This window comes from Phocoena phocoena, chromosome X (genome assembly GCF_963924675.1).
Source record: "Phocoena phocoena chromosome X, mPhoPho1.1, whole genome shotgun sequence".
Classification (NCBI taxonomy): Eukaryota; Metazoa; Chordata; class Mammalia; order Artiodactyla; family Phocoenidae; genus Phocoena; species Phocoena phocoena.
This window is the reverse complement of record NC_089240.1, coordinates 85168493-85189889: the sequence shown is the minus strand read 5'-3', so window position 1 is coordinate 85189889 and position 21397 is coordinate 85168493. Positions and strand designations below refer to the sequence as shown.

Sequence of the window (21397 nt, the reverse complement as noted above, 5' to 3'; positions counted from 1 at the left end):
ACTTAAATGCAAATATCCTGGGAAGTGGTAACACTTTAAGATTTAGCAATCATTTATATCTTATAGTGGAAGCATTTCAGACTCTTTTCTTATTATGATTCGACCTATAAATTAGTGAGTGACTACAACGTGCATACAAGTGAATTAGGCACTGTAGGAATACACAGATAAATGAGGCATAGACCCTGCTCCCAATGGGCTTGTTGCATAGTAGAGAGTAGGATTTGTTAGAGAGGAGAAAATTTCTTCATACGTAAAAGAAAGACTGGAAAGAATAAACCAAAATGAAATGTTTGTCTTTATAATTTGTTTTCCAAATGTCCTACATTGAATGTGGCAGTAAAATGAGTACTTAGGGAAGCACATTCACATACTTAAGCAAATGATCAAAATATACATATGCTATTTTCCTTTCAAATTACATGATAATGGGAATAACTCTATTAATTATAAAAATGTATAAAATACTGAATAATAAATATTACAAGGAAAAAATAACTCGATCCCAGTGTGCAGAGATAAACATTCTTAATATTTTGATGGGTCAATATTTTAATTGACCTTTTTCTTAAATACCTATGTACAAAATATATATAAATTATTTTTCGAAATTTAATCCTACTATAGAGTCAGTTTTATGCCCTGCTTTTTTTCCCGTTGTTAGCAATTTTTCTGTATCATTAGACTGTCTTCAAAAACACAGTCTTTTAAAAATGATTGTATAATGCTCCAGCATCATTTGAATATACTATAATTCATTTAATTATTCTCCTATTGCTAGGTATTGATGTTGTTTCCATGGTTTTTCCTTCTGCATATCCTTGTATATCAGTCTTTTCTGAATTCCTGAATTTTTCCTTAAGATAAATTCCTAGAAGGTGAAATGGTCAAAATTATGAATTTTTCATATATACATATGCATATGTATACAAATTTAATAACAGCTAACATTTACTCATCACTTAGAGGATGCCAGATACTATGCTAAGTGACTTGCATGTATTGTGAGATTAGTACTATTAATTCTCTCCATTTCGTGAATGAGGAAACTGAGCCAGCAGGGAAGCAGCTCCCCAAGTCCAGAGAAGGGCTGCCACCTGTTGGGGTACTCAACTTAAACCTGTATTGTTCCTCAGTTTGCTGCTGCTGCTCCTTTAATTCATTTAGAAGATATGAATATTTAAAAGACTCGATACATATTACTAAAGAGCTTTCCAGGAAAAAAATTTACCCTCTGATCAGCAGTATAGAAATATATATGCATCACCACATCAGATCTTCATTGAGAGTATCAGTGCGTTTTTCATCTTCACTAATTTCATTATTTAGAATTTTGTGGATTATTTGTGTGTTACAACATTTTTTCATATATTTGTAGTATGTATATCTTCTGTTTATGTCCTTTGCTATTTCTATTTTGAGTGTTAGTGTTTTTGATTGATTCATAAGAGATCTATATGACATCAATCATGTTTTAAATATTTTTCCAGTTTGTGTTTGTCAATAAATTTGATGGAGTCAAATCTAACAACACTTTTATGATTTTTTCATTGCTTTTATGCTTAGAAAATTCTTCCCAATCTGAAAATTAAACATTTGCCTATATTTCCTTAAAGCAGTTCTATTCTTTCATCTTTTTTTACATTTAATATTGTTGACTAACTCTATCCTCATTGGTCTGTGTTGCTTCTTTTATTGTATATCAGGTTCTTATCTTCTTCTAGGTGAGTCTCAAGGCTTTCTGTTCAGTCCTACTGATTTGTTTGTTGATTCTTGTGACAGTACTATGTTTTAAATATTATAACTTATGTATACATGTTAATATCTTATAAGCCAAGTCTCCCATCACTATTATTCTTTTTCTAAAATTTCTTTGCCATTCTCCCCTATTTATTGTTTTAGGTGAACTTTAGAATCACTTTATCAAGGTAAAATAACTTTGAATTTTGACTGGATTGAATTAAACATGTAATTAATTTTAAAAGTTGATATCTTACAAAATTTAGCTTTCCCATCCAGAAATATGGCATCAGTTTCCATTTATTCAAATCCCAGTTGCTGAGAGATGTACAAATATCCTTGTTTTCTTTGTGTAGAGCCTATACATTTTTTTAAAGTTATTCCTATGGATTTTATGCTATTTTTTTGTCATCATGAATGGATTTTTTTTCTCCATTATATCTTCTAACTTGTTGCTGACTTACAGGAAAACTATTGATTGGTATTCAACCACTCTGCTGAACTCTTTTCTGAACTCTCTTGTTAAATCTATGAGTGTTTCAATTGATTCCCTTGGGTGTTTTCTGGATAGACAACTGGATCAGCTGCAAATAATGACGATTTTTGTCCCCCTTACAATACTTAATGCCTCCTTTCTTTTTCACATCTTACTGTGTTAGCTACAGGCCAGCTGCTAACGTTTGCCTGGCCTGGGGCAAGAGTACAAATGGAGGCCCACTTACCACATGTCAAGGAACCATGATTTGGAGCACAAAAAGAAACATGAAAGCCAATGCTTGTTACTACTGGGAAACAATCATTGTTATGAAAGAATCTATTCCTATTGAGAGAGGAAGGACTTGACAAGTTAATTTGTGTTTTCTCTTACTAAGCACTTCCGCTGCTCAAATTCTCCCTGTACACCAAAGCAGTGTCTGACATCAGAGGCAGCGTAACTCACATCATGGCATTTGGATGTATTTGCCTTTTGTTGCAAGTTAGTAAAGAGCTATCATTTACTGAGGGCTTACCATGTGTCAAATGACATTCTAGGTGTTTTACATACATAATCTCATTCATTCCTTATAGCAACCCTAAAAAGTAGGAACTATCATTGTTAGGCTTTGATTAAGTAACTTACTCAAAGTCACATGCCTGTATGTCCCTGGGCTGGCATTTAAAACCCAGGTAGGGGGACTTCCCTGGTGGTCCAGTGGTTAAGACTTTGCCTTCCTAATGCAAGGGTTGCAGTTTCGATCCCTGGTTGTGAGCTAAGATCCCGCATGCCTCGCGGCCAAAATATCAAAATATAAAACAGAAGCAGTACTGTAACAAATTCAATAAAGACTTTAAATATGGTCCACATAAAAAAAAATCTTTAAAAGAATAAAATAAAACCCAGGTAGGTCTGAAACCAAAAGTTCATTTTGTTAACAACTACATTATACTAACTTCTATTTTATCATTTATCATGATGTTGGCTATTGGTTGAGATGGATATTCTTTATCTGGCTCTGGAAGCGAAATAGAATACTGGATTTTTCAACTTGAAGTTGAAACTGAGCTGAGACCCTATACCTGGTTCCTACAAAGAGGTGGCCCTCTTTGTTGTCTCTTAGGGCCTGAGAAATTCTGTTCTTGATCCATCTCATTCCTTACATCTTACCACTTAAATATCTGTAGGTTTTTGCTTCAACTGTAGAGGTCTCTGGATGGTGACTACCCAAGGGTTCACAAACTCACATGCCTGCAGAGAGTGAAGAGTTAACATAAATGTGTAAATTAGTGAGACACTAGGCAACAGAACTGGGTTGTTTTTTTGTATTGTGACCCCTGAATGCTCTGGAAATTCTGGGGTAACTGCTAATGAGGTGACCAGCTATAGCACAGATCATCCCGCATTCTTTTGGTAGTTCTCAAAGTGTGGTCTGAGAACCCCAAGTGGTCTATTATTCCCTTGAGGTATTTTGTGTGCTGCTCTCTTAGACTATTAATGTTACTTTGTTTCTGGTTTGCATTTACTTGTGTCTTATTCAAATAAGCATCATTTCCTCAGTTTGTTATGGGAGAGGTTTGCTGTGATGTACAGTAGATGTTCTGCAGAGTCATTTGCCTTGTAATAGCAGTCCTGATTGAAAGACTGTGAGATCCACCCAAGAGTGGGTACAACACCCACATCTCCCATAGGGTCACAATCTGAGGACTTGCTCTGTAGACTGAAGTGGGATGCCTTAATTTTATTACTGGCTACCATCTAGAGAGAGATCGTTCTGTGCTAGGCACTGTATCATTACACTGCATTATATAAACCAGCCCATTTAATCCTCCAGACAGCCCTATGGAACAAGTCCAATGGGTTCAATTATTATGCCAGGTTTTACAGACGGAAGAAAGCGAGGCTCAGAGAGGTTAGGCCATATTTTCCTAAGTGGCAGAGCTAGAAGTGGAGTCTGCCCCATAGCAGAGCCTATATTTTTGGATCATTATTGGTCCTTAAACTTGGTTAGCATTAGAATCACCTGGAAATGTGTTTTTAATGCATATTAGTGGGGCCCATCTGCAGAGACTCTGATTTAATTGGTCTGGGGGGGGGTTCCCAGCACTGGTATTTTTACAAAGCTGTCCAAGCGATTCTAGTGTGCAGCTACACTAATGAACACCTCACTCTGCTGCCTTTAAACTCAGCGGCCTCAGCTGTATCTCAGGAAACTACAAGGCACATGGTGGAAAAAATGAAAAGAGAAATAACGTTATGGTGGGGTAATTGTTATGTTCAACGTGTGCCTCTGTCTACTGTAGGTAACATGTGTTCTTTATAAGGTAGGTGTGAACAACCAGCTCTAAGGAGAGCTTGCAAGGTAATGGCGTTTTCCTCAGCTTCACAAGTGGTGCTAATCGAGCCCCTCCGCAGCCTCAGACTGAATGTGTGAGTTATATCAAAATCCCAACTGACAGGTAGCTATACTCAGCAAATACTGAGCTTCAATTTTAACCCTTCAGGTTACTTCCAAAGGAGAACCAAGATCACATGATACATGCAGCAGGTTTTTATAGCTGTCAGGACTAAGTTAGAAACTGAGCCTAACTCAGGATATGTCCAGTTCTTTCCAGAAATATTATATTCTATGAAAGCAGCCTATGCACTGTGTACTCCCCCAGGGTGGAGTCTCTAGTCAGTTGTCTGGTCTTCCTGGAGTGGCAGAGGTAGTGACTGAAACCTGCAGATCAGAACATCCCCAGGATCCCTGAGCGCTGAGCCACGAGGAGAGCACAAGCCCCCTGTGCTTCATTTCAGCTGTAGGCTCTTCTGCTCTTGACCGGAGGCAGTAGAGTACAGAGTGCAGGTCCTATGCTCCAGCAGCATCAGCATCAGCACCACTTGGGCACTTGTTAGAAATGCAAATTATCAGGCCCTGCCCCAGACCTACTGAATCAGAATCTCTGGAGATGGGACCCAGCAATCTGTGTTTTAAGGAGCCCTCCAGGGAATTTTGATGCATGCTGGCATCAAAATTTGAGAACCGCTGGCCGAAAGTTAAAGGATTAAGAGTGGAGATGTGGCACCAGACAGTTGAATTCAAGTTCTGGTTCCAACACTTACTGTGTGACCTAGGGCAAGTTATTGATCCTTCTCTAAGTCTCAGTTATCGCATCTATAAAATACAGCCGCCAACTTTCTTATCTGTAAAATAGGTACTTACATGGAATAATGCACATAGAACACAGAACACAGTGGGAGGCACAAAGTAAGGATTCAATAAATGTTGGATACTCATTACCTTCTTAAATTAATTAATTAGTTAACTTTTGGTTGCGTTGGGTCTTCGTTGCTGTGAGCGGTCTTTCTCTAGTTGTGGCGAGTGGGGGCTACTCTTTGTTGCGGTGCGCGGGCTTCTCACTGTGGTGGCCTCTCTTGTTGCAGAGCATGGGCTCTAGGCACATGGGTTTCAGTAGTTGTGGCACGTGGACTCAGTAGTTGTGGCTCACAGGCTCTAGAGCGCAGGCTCAGTAGTTGTGGCGCACGGGCTTAGTTGCTCCGCGGCATGTGGGATCTCCCCGGACCAGGGCTCGAACCCGTGTTCCCTGCATTGGCAGGCGGATTCTTAACCACTGCACCACCAGGGAAGCCCTAGATACTCATTATTATTATTATATTGGCTGTTCTGGATAATCAACTTTCGTTTCCAATGTGATTGGGCTCCTCTGGAAAAGATCCTAATTATAAGATCAGAAACCAAATAGTGTATCTTAAACAACTCAATGGGAATGGGGCAGAAAGTATTTCATCTACCAGTTTCTTCACAGAATCATGGAATATAAAAGTGGGTGCATGCCTAAAAGCAGTCTAGTTCTACCATTCCATTCAGCCTAATGATGGCTCTTAAAAGAAATCCAGGTACATAGCATCAGGAAAGAAAGTAGAGATGAGTCTCTTTATTATTGAGCATTTGCTGAGGATGGTGATTTGGAAAGAACTGAAATTTTAGCCTATAGGTAATTTGTAGAATTTGTGCCCTCAGTGCTGAGTCCCAAGCATGAAGCCAAGGTTCATGTACTGATGGCATTCCAGTGTAGAGCAGGACATGGGATAGGTGTCCCCATGTTATTTCTCTACATCTAGATCTAAGGGATGACTGTCAGTGCTGGGATGCTACTGACATTGAATTGCAAATTTCAACACTATAAAAAGCAAAGGGTTGAGACCTTATTAAGTCAGAAAATGAACATTAGCACTAGCCATGTAAATGTGAGGTAGTAAATATCTGTGTTACCCTGGAAACCAGAACATAAAGGTAGCTAGGTAGTTTGGTGACAGTTTCCAGGGTAATTCCTCCCACCTCCAACATAAGAGCTTTCCTATTATGTTAACTCTTTCTCTACATGCCCACTGGACCTTCACTCGATGTAGCACTATCATCTCCCTCTCCCAAAAGATTCCCTGATTTCCCTAAGTAAGTGCCAGTGCCATTCTCCTAAGTACTATTGTCAAAAACCCTTAACGTTTATCAGGGAACTGAAGGGCCCCAAAAGTAATGTGTATCTCCAAACCTAAGAGGTAGAGTTTAGAGAAAATTAGACACATAAATCAGGAAATGATAGACTCTTCAACTGAAAATTAAAAAAAAAAAAAGCTCACAGTGGATGAAACTAGCTGTCTGTGACTCTTCCCCGAAGTGGCTTCTTGTAAATATAATTTGTAGATATACTGCAGATGAGATTAAGATGCTTCCCAATATCTCACCTGGGAGCTACCAACCTGGAATGTAATTCATGTAAGATGAGCTGTTACCTTGGCAACTGTGACATGTAATGAGGCTAGGAGGCAGTTAATATTGTAATGACAGAAGATTCTGGCAACTAGTTAGAGATGGTGGAAAAAGAACATTGGAGTGTCAGTGTTTATCCAGCATTGTTCAAGTAACAGGAACACTGATCTGGTAAAGTGTGTTACAAATAACCCAGCCAAAGAGCTCCCTCAAAACCATTCAGCTCCATATATTCAAATTACAAATGATCGTTAGTTTGGTTTCACAGGTACATTAATAGTAGGTAGGTATAACCTTGTACAGGAGATAAGAATGTCAGTCACTAGATACTGTATTCCTCACTGGCATTTGGCTTGTAAGCCAGTCTCCTATTAATCTGCTTAGTGTAAATTAGTCCCTCAGAGTCTAAATCACTTCCACGGGAACTGATGAAATCTAGTTCTCAGTTCCATATACTGGACTATGGGAGCTTCACCAAGATTCATCAAGTCACTTTTTTCTCTGATATTTTAGGTGTTTTTCTCTCCCCCCTAATTTTCAATGTAATGACTGTCTATTGTATAAAAAATTAGAAAGTTCAGAAATGGAAAAAAAAATTGCAAATGATCACCCCAAGCCCACTCTCTAGAAGCAACCACTGAAAACAGCTGGCATATTGCCTTCCAATGCATTTTTTTCTTTACAAATTTAAAATCATACTGAATGCACAATTCTTTACCCTGCCCTTTTCACTTAAGGTTGCCTTCTACACATATTTCTATGTTATTATAAACTTTTCAAAGACACAATTTTAAGTTAAAAAATTTTTTTAATTAATTTTTGGCTGCATTGGGTCTTTGTTGCTGTGCGCAGGCTTTTCTCTAGTTGCAGCCAGCGGGGTCTACTCTTCGTTGCGGTGCGTGGGCTTCTCATTGGGTGGCTTCTCTTGTTGCAGAGCACGGGCTCTAGGTGCGTGGACTTCAGTAGTTGTGGCACTCGGGCTCAGTAGTAGTTGTGGCTCGCGGGCTCTAGAGTGCAGGCTCAGTAGTTGCGGAGCACGGGCTTAGTTGCTCCGTGGCATGTGGGATCTTCCGGAGCAGGGCTCGAACTCGTGTCCCCTGCATTGGCAGGCAGATTCTTAACCACTGAGCCACCAGGGAAGCCCTAAGTTAAATTTTTTATTGAAGTGTAACACATACAGAAAAGCACACATATGAAGAGTATAATAATGAATTTTCACAAAGTGAATACATCTTTATAACCAGCACCCAGGTGAAGAAATAGAATACTACCAGCACCTCAGAAGCCTCCTCATACCCCCTGCCAGCCACTCCCTGCACCAGAAAGGTAATGCCATCCTGACTTCTAACACCATACTATGAGCATAATTTTTAGTGTCTAATAGTCTATGGACAGACCATATTTTACATAACCATTCCCTATTTTTCTAATGTTGGACCTTGAAGATGGTTTCTTATCTTTAACTTTGAGAGCCTTTGGGCATATATCTTTGTTCACATCTCTATTTCTTTAGAATAGATGCCTAGACTTGGAATTTCTGGGGCAAATAGTATAAAAATTTTAAAGGCTCTGGATTCTAATTGCTTTCCAGGAAGTTTGTATCAATTTACAATCCCACCAGCAATGCATGAGAGCATCTGCCTCACTGTCCATGGTCTACTTTGAGGAATATCAGTTCTTTTTAAAATCTTCATCAATTTTATAGATAAAATAGTATTATCTACTTGATATATAGTTTGCATGTTCTGTCATTATTAGTGAGGTAGAACAAAGCATTTTTTGACTAGTTATGTTTCTTTTCCTGTGAATTACCTCTCCGTGTCTTTGCCAAGGTCTCTATTGTGGTCATTGGATTTTTCTTATCAGTTTATATAGCTCTTTTTTTTTTTTTATATAGCTCTTTATACAATAAAGAAAATGACCTTTTGCCATAGTCGTATATATTTTTCTGTTTGTTTATGATTGAATTTAATTATATTTTTGTCATATAGAAGTTTGCCAGATTTATGTAGTAAAATCTATGTATGTGGTGTTTTTTTCCCACTGCTAAAGTTCTCCTGCCTCCAAATTTCAGATGTATAATCATCTATATTTTATTTTAGGGCTTTTACGATTTGATTTTTTTTTTGACCTTCAACTAATTCATCTGGAATTTGAGTTGATGCCTGGTAGTAGGGCTCAAATTTTCACGGGCATCACTTGGGTGCTTGTTAAAAACCCAGATATTCTTGGGCTCTACCCCTCTCGGATTTTGATTCTGTAAGTGTGGGGTGGGGCTCAGGAATCTGCACGTGTTACAATCACCCCAGATGATTACGTTGCACACGGGCCCCTGTGCACATTTTGAGAAACTCTTGCAAAGTGCAGTGTAGCCTGCCTTAGTACAGAGACTCAGCACCTCCCATCTGGATGACTATAGCAGTCTCCCTCAGCTTCCAAGTCACTACACCCTAAAATCCATCCTAAACACAGCTGCTAAAGTTCACTTCCAGAAACATCTCATGAAAAATTCTTCACTAGCTGCCTGTTGTTAAGGGAACTAGATCAAATCCCTCATCCCAGCACTACAACTCCAGGCACTTCTTTTTTTTTTTCCTATTTAATAAAAATGTTTAATGCTGCCCAAAAGTATAAAAATACAGTATGAATGGCTCCAGGCCCTTTATCTTCCTGGACCTATTGATCTCCACTGACTTTGGCACCACAGTCCCTTCCAGCCGGGCCTGCCTCCTCCTGGGCCTTGGACATATATTTTGCTCATTCCTCTTTTCATGCTGCAGCCCCCACCTCCTCTCAGGTGATTAAAATTCTATGCATTAATTCAATTCTCATTCTCTTCCTTCCTTGACTACCAAGAATATCCTCTGCTTTTCTAGAATTACCAAAGCCCATGGTTGTGTATTCTGACTTTGTGAGCCTTGTCTTTCCATCAGGTCACATACTCTCGAGGGTGCAGGCTATGTCTATCCCTCATGGCCTCTAACACAGGCCTAGAGGCCTGGGAAGCACACCTGAAGAACATGGCTAATGGAACCAAATCAGCCCTAACTGCCAAGTGATTTTATTTGTTTATTTATTTTTCCAAGTGATTTAATACATGTTATTTCTGAGAGCTAATGAAATCTTTAGCCTCTCAGAAATCCTTTCTTTGGTCCAAAATGAGAATATTTGACAAATTTCTAGAGATTTCACTTTGTAGTGATTTGGTTTGCTGGTAACAAAGTTAAGCAAAGGTTATCTTGGTTTCGGCTCTTATTTAATTCAACGATATTTCTTATCACCTATGACATGTTCATTTATTGACTTTCCTGTTGAAGAGTCTAACCTTTTCTATAATATGGGATATTTTCCCCCTCTTACAAATGTAATGCTTTCACTTGTAGAGAAGAACATGGTTTATCAGATTAAATATATATAGAAATGTTAAGGCTAAGTAATTACATTATAGCTTCCTTAATCTCTTTTCTCTGGTCACCCCTCAGGGTTCTGCCTTCTCAAATGACAGACCTGCTTTAAATGAGTTCGATTGGATGCTCAGAGCAGTTGAGGGTGGGGGTGAGCGAAGATATGCCCTTTTCCTTTCAGTAGACAAGGTGGGATTCAAATCAGTTCAACAAATATTTATCGAGCTCCTATTGGGCACCTGGCTCTGGGCTAGGCACAACAAAAGATGCCAAGATGAGAAATTATAAAGGAGCAGAAGGGCATGGGAAGGAGAAGAAAGGGGAAGAAGAGGTGAGGAAAGGAGTAGAGCTGGCTTTCTGAATAAGAGGGGATTAAGAGGAGAGAAAGGGAGAAGAGACCCAAAAGCACACTCTCTGGCCTGGTTTCACTTGCTAGCCCAGTGCAGGCTAGAAACCTGAAGCAGTGGTTTGCACTCCAATTTTGCTCAAGAGCCATTAGAGCAGTTAGGAAGGCCACAATCTGAGTCAAGCACTTACCTGCTCAAGTCTTTAGAATGGGAAGCAAAGATCTCTCTTTTTTTCTTTTTTTTAGTGGATTAAAAAATTTTTTTCATTAGGGTATAGTTGATGTATAATACTCTATTAGTTTCAGGTGTACAACATAGTGATTCAAAACGCTTATAGATTATACTCCATTTAAAGTTATTATAAAATATTGGGTGTATTCCCTGTGTTGTACAATATATCCTTGTAGTTTATTTATTTTACACATCGTATAAAGATCTTTTTTAAAAAAAGGTATATATGCACATGTGTGTGTATATACACACACAGTATATACAATTATTTTTGAATGATAATAGCTGACATTTATTGAGTGTGTGCTCACTCTGTTCTAAGCACTTTGCATGCATTAACTTCTTTAATCTTTATCAAAACCCAGTGAGGTAGGTACAATTGATACGGACATTTTTTCAGATGAGAAAAATGAGGCACTGAGCAATTAAGTAACTGGCCCAAATTCACACAGCTTATAAGTGGCAGATCTGTGCTTTGAACCTTGGTCAGGCTGACAATGTTTGCTGTTATGTGACTTATTGGTCCTTGTTTAACTTACTGCTGTACTCAATAGGGTTAATGCATTGCCTTGCACATAATAGGCATATTATGCTTTGAATAAATAACTGAAATGTTGACTATAAAGTGCTTTCCATTTAAGCCCAATTACTATTAAGCATACAAATCGAGCGTCATAAAATGTAGATTCACTTTGCTGTAAATTTTATTCTGTTAAAGTAACAGAATAAAAACAATTTTTTTTACAGCACATACGTGTGCATCCTTCAACGCTGCGATTTGAGGAAGCCACCCCGCTCTTCATCTCCCAATCTTCCAATCCATTATGGATCTGATGCCTGCAATTCTACCATTAGAAAACTATTCTTTTGGTTGTAGGCTACCCCTATAGAGGTAGCGCTGTTTACGCTACAGTAGTGAGAATTTCTAAGTGATTTAGGAGATTTATCCAGATCCACCAATGGGAGGGTGAGGAGAGCAGGCAGGGGGCGGGGCCGCGCGGAGGGGTCGCTGGGGAGTGAAGGGGCCGGGTCTTAGCGCAACGAGTGCTTTGGCGGAAGATTTCTAGAGAAGCGCCAGGACAAAGTCGGGGGAAGGGCTCACGAGACAAGCTTCCAGGTGTCGGGCCAGTCAGCGCCCAGGGGGAGCCCAGCGTCCCGTCGCGTCTGTTCCGGGAGTAGAGGCGCTGGACGCACCAGGAAGTGACTCTCCCCAGCGGCTGCGATGCGGACCCTTAGCTGATTTTGTCGTTAACCGCCTCCGGTTTGTAAGAAGATTTATAGGTTACGAAGGTAAGAGGGGTACGTGGAGTGTTCGAAAACCCGATTTATCCCCTGCAGTAGAGAAAACTGTTTACCGCGCCAGGCTGCCTCCTGGGCGGGGAGTTGGGAAGGCAGGCGAGGTGGGGGAGGGGACGACCGGACGCTGGCTGCATGTGGTCGCATCCAGCTCTGCGTCCGCCTGTGTTCTGACCTCCCCCTGTTCCCCTTGTCGGCTCTTCTGGCCCTGCAGCCCGCCGAAGTTCAGTGGTAGCCTTTCCTAGTGTCTCTTCCTCGTTACCCTTATTACAAACACGGTGGGCAGAACTTGCCCAAAGAAGAGAGGGATGGAAGGGCTGGTGAAGGGGGTCTGGTGGGGGAAGGAAGGACATGACTGCACGTGGGCTGCAGTCAGGACGCAGCAGTACCCATCTGTCCGTCTGGTTTAGCCAGGAACCATGTCTGGGGCCAGGCCAGCTGCAAGAAGGGTGAACGGAGAGTGTAAGCAGGATCCTTTTCCGTGGGTGAACATTTGCTCCAAGGAGATTCTTGGCTCTGTGAGGATTAAACCTACTGCATAGTCTCTGCTTTGAACCTCTCTGAGCATTTCAGGCTGGTTAGCTATTCAGCCCTAGAGAGTTAGTATACCTTGCTCTCTGGCAGCTCTGGACCTCGGGTCTCTTTCTGATCAATTCCTGAGGCAGAAATAGAGCAGTTGTCACATTCTTTTTTTTTTTAACCCAAGCATTTATTTAAAACAGGAAACACTATAAAAACAAAATATAACTCACTTTGACTGGTATTACTATACTGCCTTGAAAACTATATTTCACTTGAGAAATTACTAAGTATGACGAGAGGCTCTTTACCAGGAGAGATGTCTGGTTGGCACCCTGAAATAGTAGAGTCCTATTGTAGACTATATCTGACCATTTGGAGAAATGTAGAAGGACAAGGGGTACAGGGCAAGTGGAGCACAGTCATGGTGGCAGTCACCAGGGAGAGGGCCCACACTCTCAAAAAGTCTAAATATCATGGGATAGAGATAGCTGTACTCAAATTCCTCAGCTCCCCTGCCCCTCTGCCAACCCCCAGTGGGCCTGCAGTTTCCTTCTTCCTTCCCTGCCAGCTGGAGGGACAGGGCCCCTTTCCTGGAAGATCACCACTTTCTCCACCTGTAGTGTGGGCCTCCTCAGTGCCCCTCTCCATACCATTCTTTATTCTTTGTCTCCTGCCCCTTCGCTCATTCCTTTCTCTGGTTTTGCTTTTCAAATATACACATCTGTCTCACCTTGGAAAAAGGTCTACCACAGGTCACACATTTGGTAGTATTAACAGGTGGTCGTGAGTGGGCCTTAAGTTCACCACACTCCAGCAGGCACTGAGGTTAGGAGAGTTTTCGTGTGTGTGTTGTTTAAGTTTCCACGTAATTGTTCTTACGCTCACAGCACTCGCATGCATTATATCTCACCAGATTTACAGGTTGGACACATTAAGGCGCAGAGAAGTCAGGTGACACACTTCGAATCAGAGCCTGAGGCAGGGCAGTGACACATGTTGAACAGCTGCTGTGTTAGGCACAGACCTGAGTGCTTCCTATATATGAGCTCATTTAATTCTTACCACAACCCTGAAAGGTAGGTGTTACCAGTCATATTTTTATAGATGGTGACACTGAGATTCATAACACTTAAGTAACTTGCCCAGAGTCACAGAGCTAGTGAGAAGAAGAGCTGGGATTAGAACATGGCCCCAGAGCCCATGTTCTTAACGACTTGTCCCTTCCTGGGAGCTGGGTGGTGTGTGTTATTGTTAACATCTGAACTCCGGGCCACCTTAAATTTATTCTGTTAGAAATTTGAAATCCTCAGAATGCTTCCAAGCTATGACAGTTACTTTCTTTAGTACTTTGTAAACATACAAAATACTGTATGGGCTAAATATTACAGCACCCATGTCAGCATCCTCTAAATTATGTAGTGATCATACATACTAATTTTACAGTAATAGAGGGAGCCATGGAAGAATCTTTTTAATTCTTAAAATAAATTTATTTATTTATTTATTTTTGGTTGCATTGAGTCCATGGAAGAATCTTTGTTAATAAACCTATTCCATACGTTGGACTTGAAATGTATTTCATTATGAATTAAGGTATGACTTAACATTGGGATGAAATCCAAGGTAGAGGGCAAGGGCAAAAAGGTAATTTCATGGCAGATCAGTGAGGTGTCTGGCCAAGTCCATTCATGTGTCCTGGGTACTCAAAATAGTTAAACATCAATGATCAGGCACCATTAGGTAAATAGGCAACAACAGAGAGTCCTGTGTTGGAGGAAGAGGGGTTCCTTCCTCTTTCCAAAGTGAGGCCCTTCAGCTGTTCTAACTCTTCCAGCTTTTGACTCATAGTTACTCCCACTATTCCTTCCCCCTGCTCCCTTCCTTTAGTATTGCCACCCCCATTCAGTCCCATACTGTCTTTAAACATCATGACAGTTGTAATTAACATGTATTGAGTTTTTCCCAGGCACTGGACACTGCTCAGAGCTTTACAAACATCTTGTCTATTTAATCTTCTGCTGAGTGCTTTTTTTTAAACATCTTTATTGGAGTATAATTGCTTCACAATGGTGTGTTAGTTTCTGCTTTATAACAAAGTGAATCAGCTATACATATACATATATCCCCATTTCTCCTCCCTCTTTTGTCTCCCTCCCACCCTCCCTATCCCACCCCTATAGGGGGTCACAAAGCACTGAGCTGATCTCGCTGTGTGTGCTATGTGGCTGCTTCCCACTAGCTATCTGTTTTACATTTGGTAGTGTATATATGTCCGTGCCACCCTCTCACTTTTTCCCAGCTTACCCTTCCCCCTCCCCGTGTCCTCAAGTCCATTCTCTACATCTGTGCCTTTATTCCTGTCCTGCCCCTAGACTCTTCAGAACCATTTTTTTTAAGATTCCATATATATGTGTTAGCATACAGTATTTGTTTTTCTCTTTCTGACTTACTTCACTCTGTATGACAGACTCTAGGTCCATCCACCTCACTACAAATAACTCAATTTCGTTCCCTTTTATGGCTTAGTAATATTCCATTGTATGTATGTGCCACATCTTCTTTATCCATTCATCTGTCAGTGGACACTTAGGTTGCTTCCATGTCCTGGCTACTGTAAATAGAGCTGCAGTGAACATTGTGGTACATGTCTCTTTTTGAATTATGGTTCTCTCAGGGTATATGCCCAGTAGTGGGATTGCTGGGTCATATGGTAGTTCTATTTTTAGTTTTTTAAGGAACCTCCATACTGTTCTCCATAGTGGCTGTATCAATTTACATTCCCACCAGCAGTGCAAGAGGGTTCCCTTTTCTCCACACCCTCTCCAGCATTTATTGTTTCTAGATTTTTTGATGATGGCCATTCTGACTGGTGTGAGGTGATACCTCATTGTAGTTTTGATTTGCGTTTCTCTAAGGATTAGTGCTGTTGAGCATTCTTTGATGTGTTTGTTGGCAATCTGTATATCTTCTTTGGAGAAATGTCTGTTTAGGTCTTCTGCCCATTTTTGGGTTGGGTTGTTTGTTTTTTTGATATTGAGCTGCATGAGCTGCTTGTATATTTTGGAGATTAATCCTCTGTCAGTTGCTTCGTTTGCAAATATTTTCTCCCATTCTGAGGGTTGTCTTTTCATCTTGTTTATGGTTTCCTTTGCTGTGCAAAAGCTTTTAAGTTTCATTAGGTTGTATTTGTTTATTTTTGTTTTTTATTTCCATTTCTCTAGGAAGTGGGTCAAAAGGGATCTTGCTGTGATTTATGTCATAGAGTGTTCTTCCTATGTTTTCCTCTAAGAGTTTTAATGTCTGGCCTTACATTTAAGTCTTTAATCCATTTTGAGTTTATTTTTGTGTATGGTGTTAGGGAGTGTTCTAATTTCATTCTTTTTCATGTAGCTGTCCAGTTTTCCCAGCACCGTGCTAAGTGTTTTTTATTATCCTTTATTTAGCTCTTGCAACCACTCTATAAGGTAGATGCTATTATTATTTGCTCCCCTGGTGTGCCAGAAAACCTCCAGGTTGGTCACAACTCTTTCTGGGCTCAGCATGTAAGGGAAACTTCACCCACATGATAGCCAAGAAGTGTCAAAGAAGACAGAAAAGTCAGAAGAAACCAAGACATCTTGGACCACTAGATGATTCCTGGCAGGAAAGGTAAGGCCCTGGGTGATATCCCTTCCCCTTAACAAATCTGAATCTCTGGGCCTACTGAAATTCTGTATGCCTGACGTACAGTGTGGCATTTGCAGGGATTCAGGGGGGCACCTCAGGTAGGATACCCAGGGCAAACTTAAGACATCTAAGGGAATGTTGGTGGAAATGCTTTGTGATTGCAGAAAATGTTCTCCTTGCCTTTATGTGTGTTTTTGGCAGAAAGAGAATATTAAACTGGGACCTTGTGTCTCAAAAGGTCCAGGACAGGTATACTGAAAACCAGGGACTTAGAGATGAGATGAATTAGAAATGAATAGTCCCACCGCAGCCATGCAAACACAAATATACCTCATTTTATGCAACAACTGTATTTTCTAAATCAAATTATATTTTAAAAGTGTTAGGGAGGTGAGCTATTTAAAGGAACGCAACAGTGAAGCCTTTTTGTAATATGATTAATTACCTCCTGATAAATCTGGATTTTTCTTATATTAGGTTTGCCCATCTGTTCGGCTTTGTTAAGTAGACAGCACCAAAATGGGCTCTCCTCCCAGACTCCATCTCCCCAGGGGCCTGAGAGTTAGGTCTTCTGAATGATAAGTAAAATGCCAGAGCAAATGGTGGCAGGAAGTACTTATGCGTAGTAGGTGCTCAGTACATATTTAGATAATGAATGAGGTGCCTGGATTATTTTATTCAAGGCTGGCTGATGTTGTGACGCCACTCTGGAGGCTGAGCCATGAAGAACAGCTCAAGGTAGGTACCCAGCTTAAGTCTTCACTCCTCCATTCTATCAGGTGCTAGACTTGTAGGAAGCTTGGCTGAACAGGTCTACCCAGATGCCCCAATGTGTCCTTAAACTCAATATGCTAATGACTCTGAAATTTTCACTTTAGGCCAGTTATGTCTTCCAAACTCTAGAGCCTTATATCCGAATGCCTGTTTCCTTTCTTTCTTGCTTTTTTTGGGGGTTATTCTTACAGCTCTGTGTGTGTGAGTAGCAAGTGCTCTTGCTGCTTCATATATAGCTGCACTTTCCAACACAGTAGCCACTAGCTACACTACATGTGGCTATTTAAATTTAAATACAGTCAATTCTGCTCTAATGCTTGTTTTGAAAATGAAAATTTATTCCAACAGATTGATGTATTAGGGAACAATTTGAACAAAATGCAGATTTCATGTTTGCTTAGGAGTGATTCTGTCCACGAGAAACATGAGATGAAAGGGGATCTGTACCCGGCCAAACTGAGCTGCATAAGAATTTGTAAAATGAGCACCCACACACATCTCCCAGCTCCCTCAGATCACTGAGTGTGATATGAGCCACACCCATTCACATCTGCTGTGAGAACTTTCTGTTCCACCCCCATAACCCTCCTTTCCCCACCTCATGATAACTCATAAGTGGACAGCCACTTCCACAAGCAAGTTTCAGGTCTTTGTCAGGGTAATGAGCCATCCTTATTGTAGTGTTTATACATTGCTTAACCATTTAACATGTGCAAAACTTTTCTATGTTTATTAATTTCCTACCTTTTTTGTGTGTGTTACTGATAAATTTTTGGAATGTGTGTGCCCAACCCCATTTTCCCATGAGCCCTGAGCCCTGTGATTTGTTTTGAGTAACTTTGCATAGTATGGTTTAGGAATGCTTGTGTCACGTGATAGCAGAGCCGACTGTTAATTAAAATGAAATAAAATAAAAAATTCGTTTCCTCAGTTACATGAGTCACATTTCAAGTGCTCAGTAGCCACCTGTAGCTAGTGTAGGCTGCCATATTACATAGAACATAACACCAATTGAGAACATTTCCATTATCACAGCAAGTTCTACTGGACAGCACTAACATATAGCTGGAATGTTCAGTCTGAAAGGTCAGATGAAATGGTGAGCTTACACAAGAGCTCACTTGACCTTTTCCCAGTACCTCATTAGGTCTGTTGCTGTTCCATCATTCTGAGATCCTTATCTGCTGAGACCATGACCCAAGAATCCGTGGGACAACCTTCTCTTATCCTGTTTGTTTTCTATTCTTTGAGGTGATACTGCAGAAGTCTTTTGTTTCACTGGTTATATTCTTTTGCAGGTGAAATTTGAAGCTCAGAAGAAAATTTTACAGAGACTAGAATTTTACCTACACATGCTCAATGGCGTCAATGTGACAACAGCTGCACCCAGATCTGAGGGCCTCTGTTGTTTTCTCCATCCTGTTATACCTTCTGTAAACCCCTACTTCCCTATCCTTTATCTACCAAGTCTCCTTAATAGCTAATACTATCAGCCAATACTTAACCAGGCACTTGCTGGGGACCAGGCCCTATGCTAAGTGAGTAACATGTATCATTGTCTTGTTTACTATTTACAGTCACACTGAGGGATAGACAGTATCATTTTACAGATGAATACTTGAGGCTCAGAGAGATTAAGTGATTCGACCAAGGACACACATCTAGAAAGTGCCAGAGCTAAGGTTTACACTCAAGTTGATCTGATGCAGAGCCCACTTTCTCAACCAGTACGCTACTGCCTCCTTAGAAAGATTCCAGACTTTGGAAAACTTCTAATGAGGCCACAGAAAGGCAGAATTTAATTTGTGGCAGAGGTTGGCAAACTATGGCCCTGAGGCCACATCTGCTCTGCTGCTTGACTTTGTAAATAAAGTTTTATTGGAACACAGCTGAGCTCACTTGTTTATGGATTGTCTATGGCTACTTTTGCACTACAGTGTCTGAGTTGAATAGTTGTGACAGGGACCGTATGGCCTGCAAAGCCTAAAATGATTTACTGTCTGGCCCTTTATTGAAAAAGTTTTCTGACTCCTGCTTTATGGCAAGATTGGAACTGCTTTCTCCTATGGAGTGTCTATGGAGTGTTTTGATCTTCTCAGTCATGGAATTTCACCTATGCCATACATTCCAAGCAAACATCATTTATTTTTTCTCATCCAGAGAACATTCTTTCGTTCTTTGTATTGTCTTCCTTGGTTTTATTTGACCTGTTGTCCCTCTCCTGTGCTTCTGCCTTCTCCAGCCTGTCATCAGTGGCTACCGAAATAAGTCCACCTTCTCTGTGAACTGAGGTCCAGATGGCAATCCAAAGACTGTGGGGTACTACCTGGGAACTTGGAGAGGTCAGTCGAAGGCTGTGACTAGTAGAAATAACCAAACAAAAACTGAGAGGAAAGGGGAGGGTGCAGAGAACAGTGTCTGTGGGAGTGGAGAGGAGTGGGAAATATGGTGGCCCTAAAGGAGAAAGTTGAATTGGAAGCCTTTGATGCAGAGCATGATCACAAGATTAATTGGAGATGTGGTATATATATATACACAATGGAATATTGCTCAGCTACAAAAAATGAAATAATGCCATTTGCAGCAATGTGGGCCTAGAGATTATCATATTAAGTGAGGTAAGCCAGACAGAGGAAAACAAATATCATATCATTTATATGTGGAATCAAAAAAAATGATACAAATGAACTTACTTGCAAACCAGAAATAGACCCACAGACATAGAAAACAAACTTACGGTTACCAAAGGGGAAAGTAGGGGAGGGATAAATTAGGAGTTTGGGATTAACATATACACACTACTATATATAAAATAGATGACCAACAAGGGCCTACTGTATAGCACAGGGAACTGTACTCAATATTTTGTAATAACCTATAAAGGAAAAGAATCTAAAAAATATATATATATGTATATGTATATATATATACATATAAAACTGAATCACTGTGCTGTACACCTGAAAATAACACAACATTGTAAATCAACTATACTTCAGTTTTTAAAAAGGCATTAAAAAATAAGATTAATTGGGGATACTTTTTGGTGAGTAGTCATTGTATTATAGTACTAGGAATCAACCTCCCCGCCCCCCAGCTTTCTTCCTCTAAAAGCCATATGCCTGAGACCTAGTAAGCACTTCATAAATATTGATGCTGGTGCTGCTGGTCTCATTATCATCATTGTTGTCAACATCGTCGTCGTCATCATTGTTATCATTTTATGTTACTTTCTGTACTGGGAGCAGTCTCCTGCTTATTAGAGACATGCCCTTTCTATTTCACATCCCCATATCCCTGAAAATTAAGAGCTTTCTGCGATAAATCTGCCTTAAAAGAACTGGTAGGGGAGGTGAGTGCTGGTGAGAGAAATCACAGTGGCATATTTCTGAGACTTAATTCCAGTATCCATTCCCAGATTCCATTCCTGAACTTACCATTTGCCCATTTTCAATAAATCCACTTGAAACACCATCATTTTATATTAGTCACACTGTTTAATATCCATATGCCTTAAACTACAGTTCATTAGGGTAGGCACTTGGCTTTCTTTTTTTCCCCTGTGTGCTGAATTAAATGAGTATATGACATCAGTGTTCTGTTATTCACTAACAGAAAAACAAAACCCATTACATTTTACTTCCCTCTTAAAATCTGAACAGAAAGCAGACATTATCATATTGCACATTTGTGGCATGAGAGAAAATATTGCGGACTAGCTCCATTAAGAATAAGCTTTTTAATGGCCAGACCAGGAAACAGGTTTTCTCTGAAAAATGGCCTTGAGCATGAATTAGGTACTTTGCTTCTTCATATTTGCATATGCCTCTTTGGGTTAGGGAATTTGAGTTGCTAGACATTTTATTCTAAATAATCTTTTAGGAAGAAAACCATGTAAATCAAATTCTTTTTCTTTCCATAGACAGGAACATGGTCTGTGTACGGTCTAACCATCTGAAAAACATCCCCAAGAAACACAGTCAAGTGGCACAGGTAATAAGGAACAAAGGCTGGTTGAAGATGACCCCAGGCATTGCAGTCTATAACGGCAGCATGCCTGATACTTTAATCTTAGAGCTCTTCTAGTGCTATAGGGGAGGAGGGGTTCTGTTCTGAAAGTGTACTTCTTAACGGTGGAGAGAACATTGCTAGTGTTTCATTTCAGAGAGGG

General features: G+C 40.2%; 1 protein-coding gene across 1 annotated transcript in view; it reads left to right on the top strand.

Moving 5' to 3' along the window:
* The first annotated feature begins 12683 nt into the window (after window positions 1-12683).
* TRMT2B (tRNA methyltransferase 2 homolog B) overlaps window positions 12684-21397 on the top strand; it is a 35786-nt gene continuing 27072 nt past the window's right edge. The window contains 6 exon segments of the mRNA XM_065900217.1: window positions 12684-12726; window positions 16251-16434; window positions 17136-17190; window positions 18525-18659; window positions 19469-19568; window positions 21149-21219. Of these exon segments, the coding sequence (XP_065756289.1) occupies window positions 12684-12726; window positions 16251-16434; window positions 17136-17190; window positions 18525-18659; window positions 19469-19568; window positions 21149-21219 (588 nt within the window).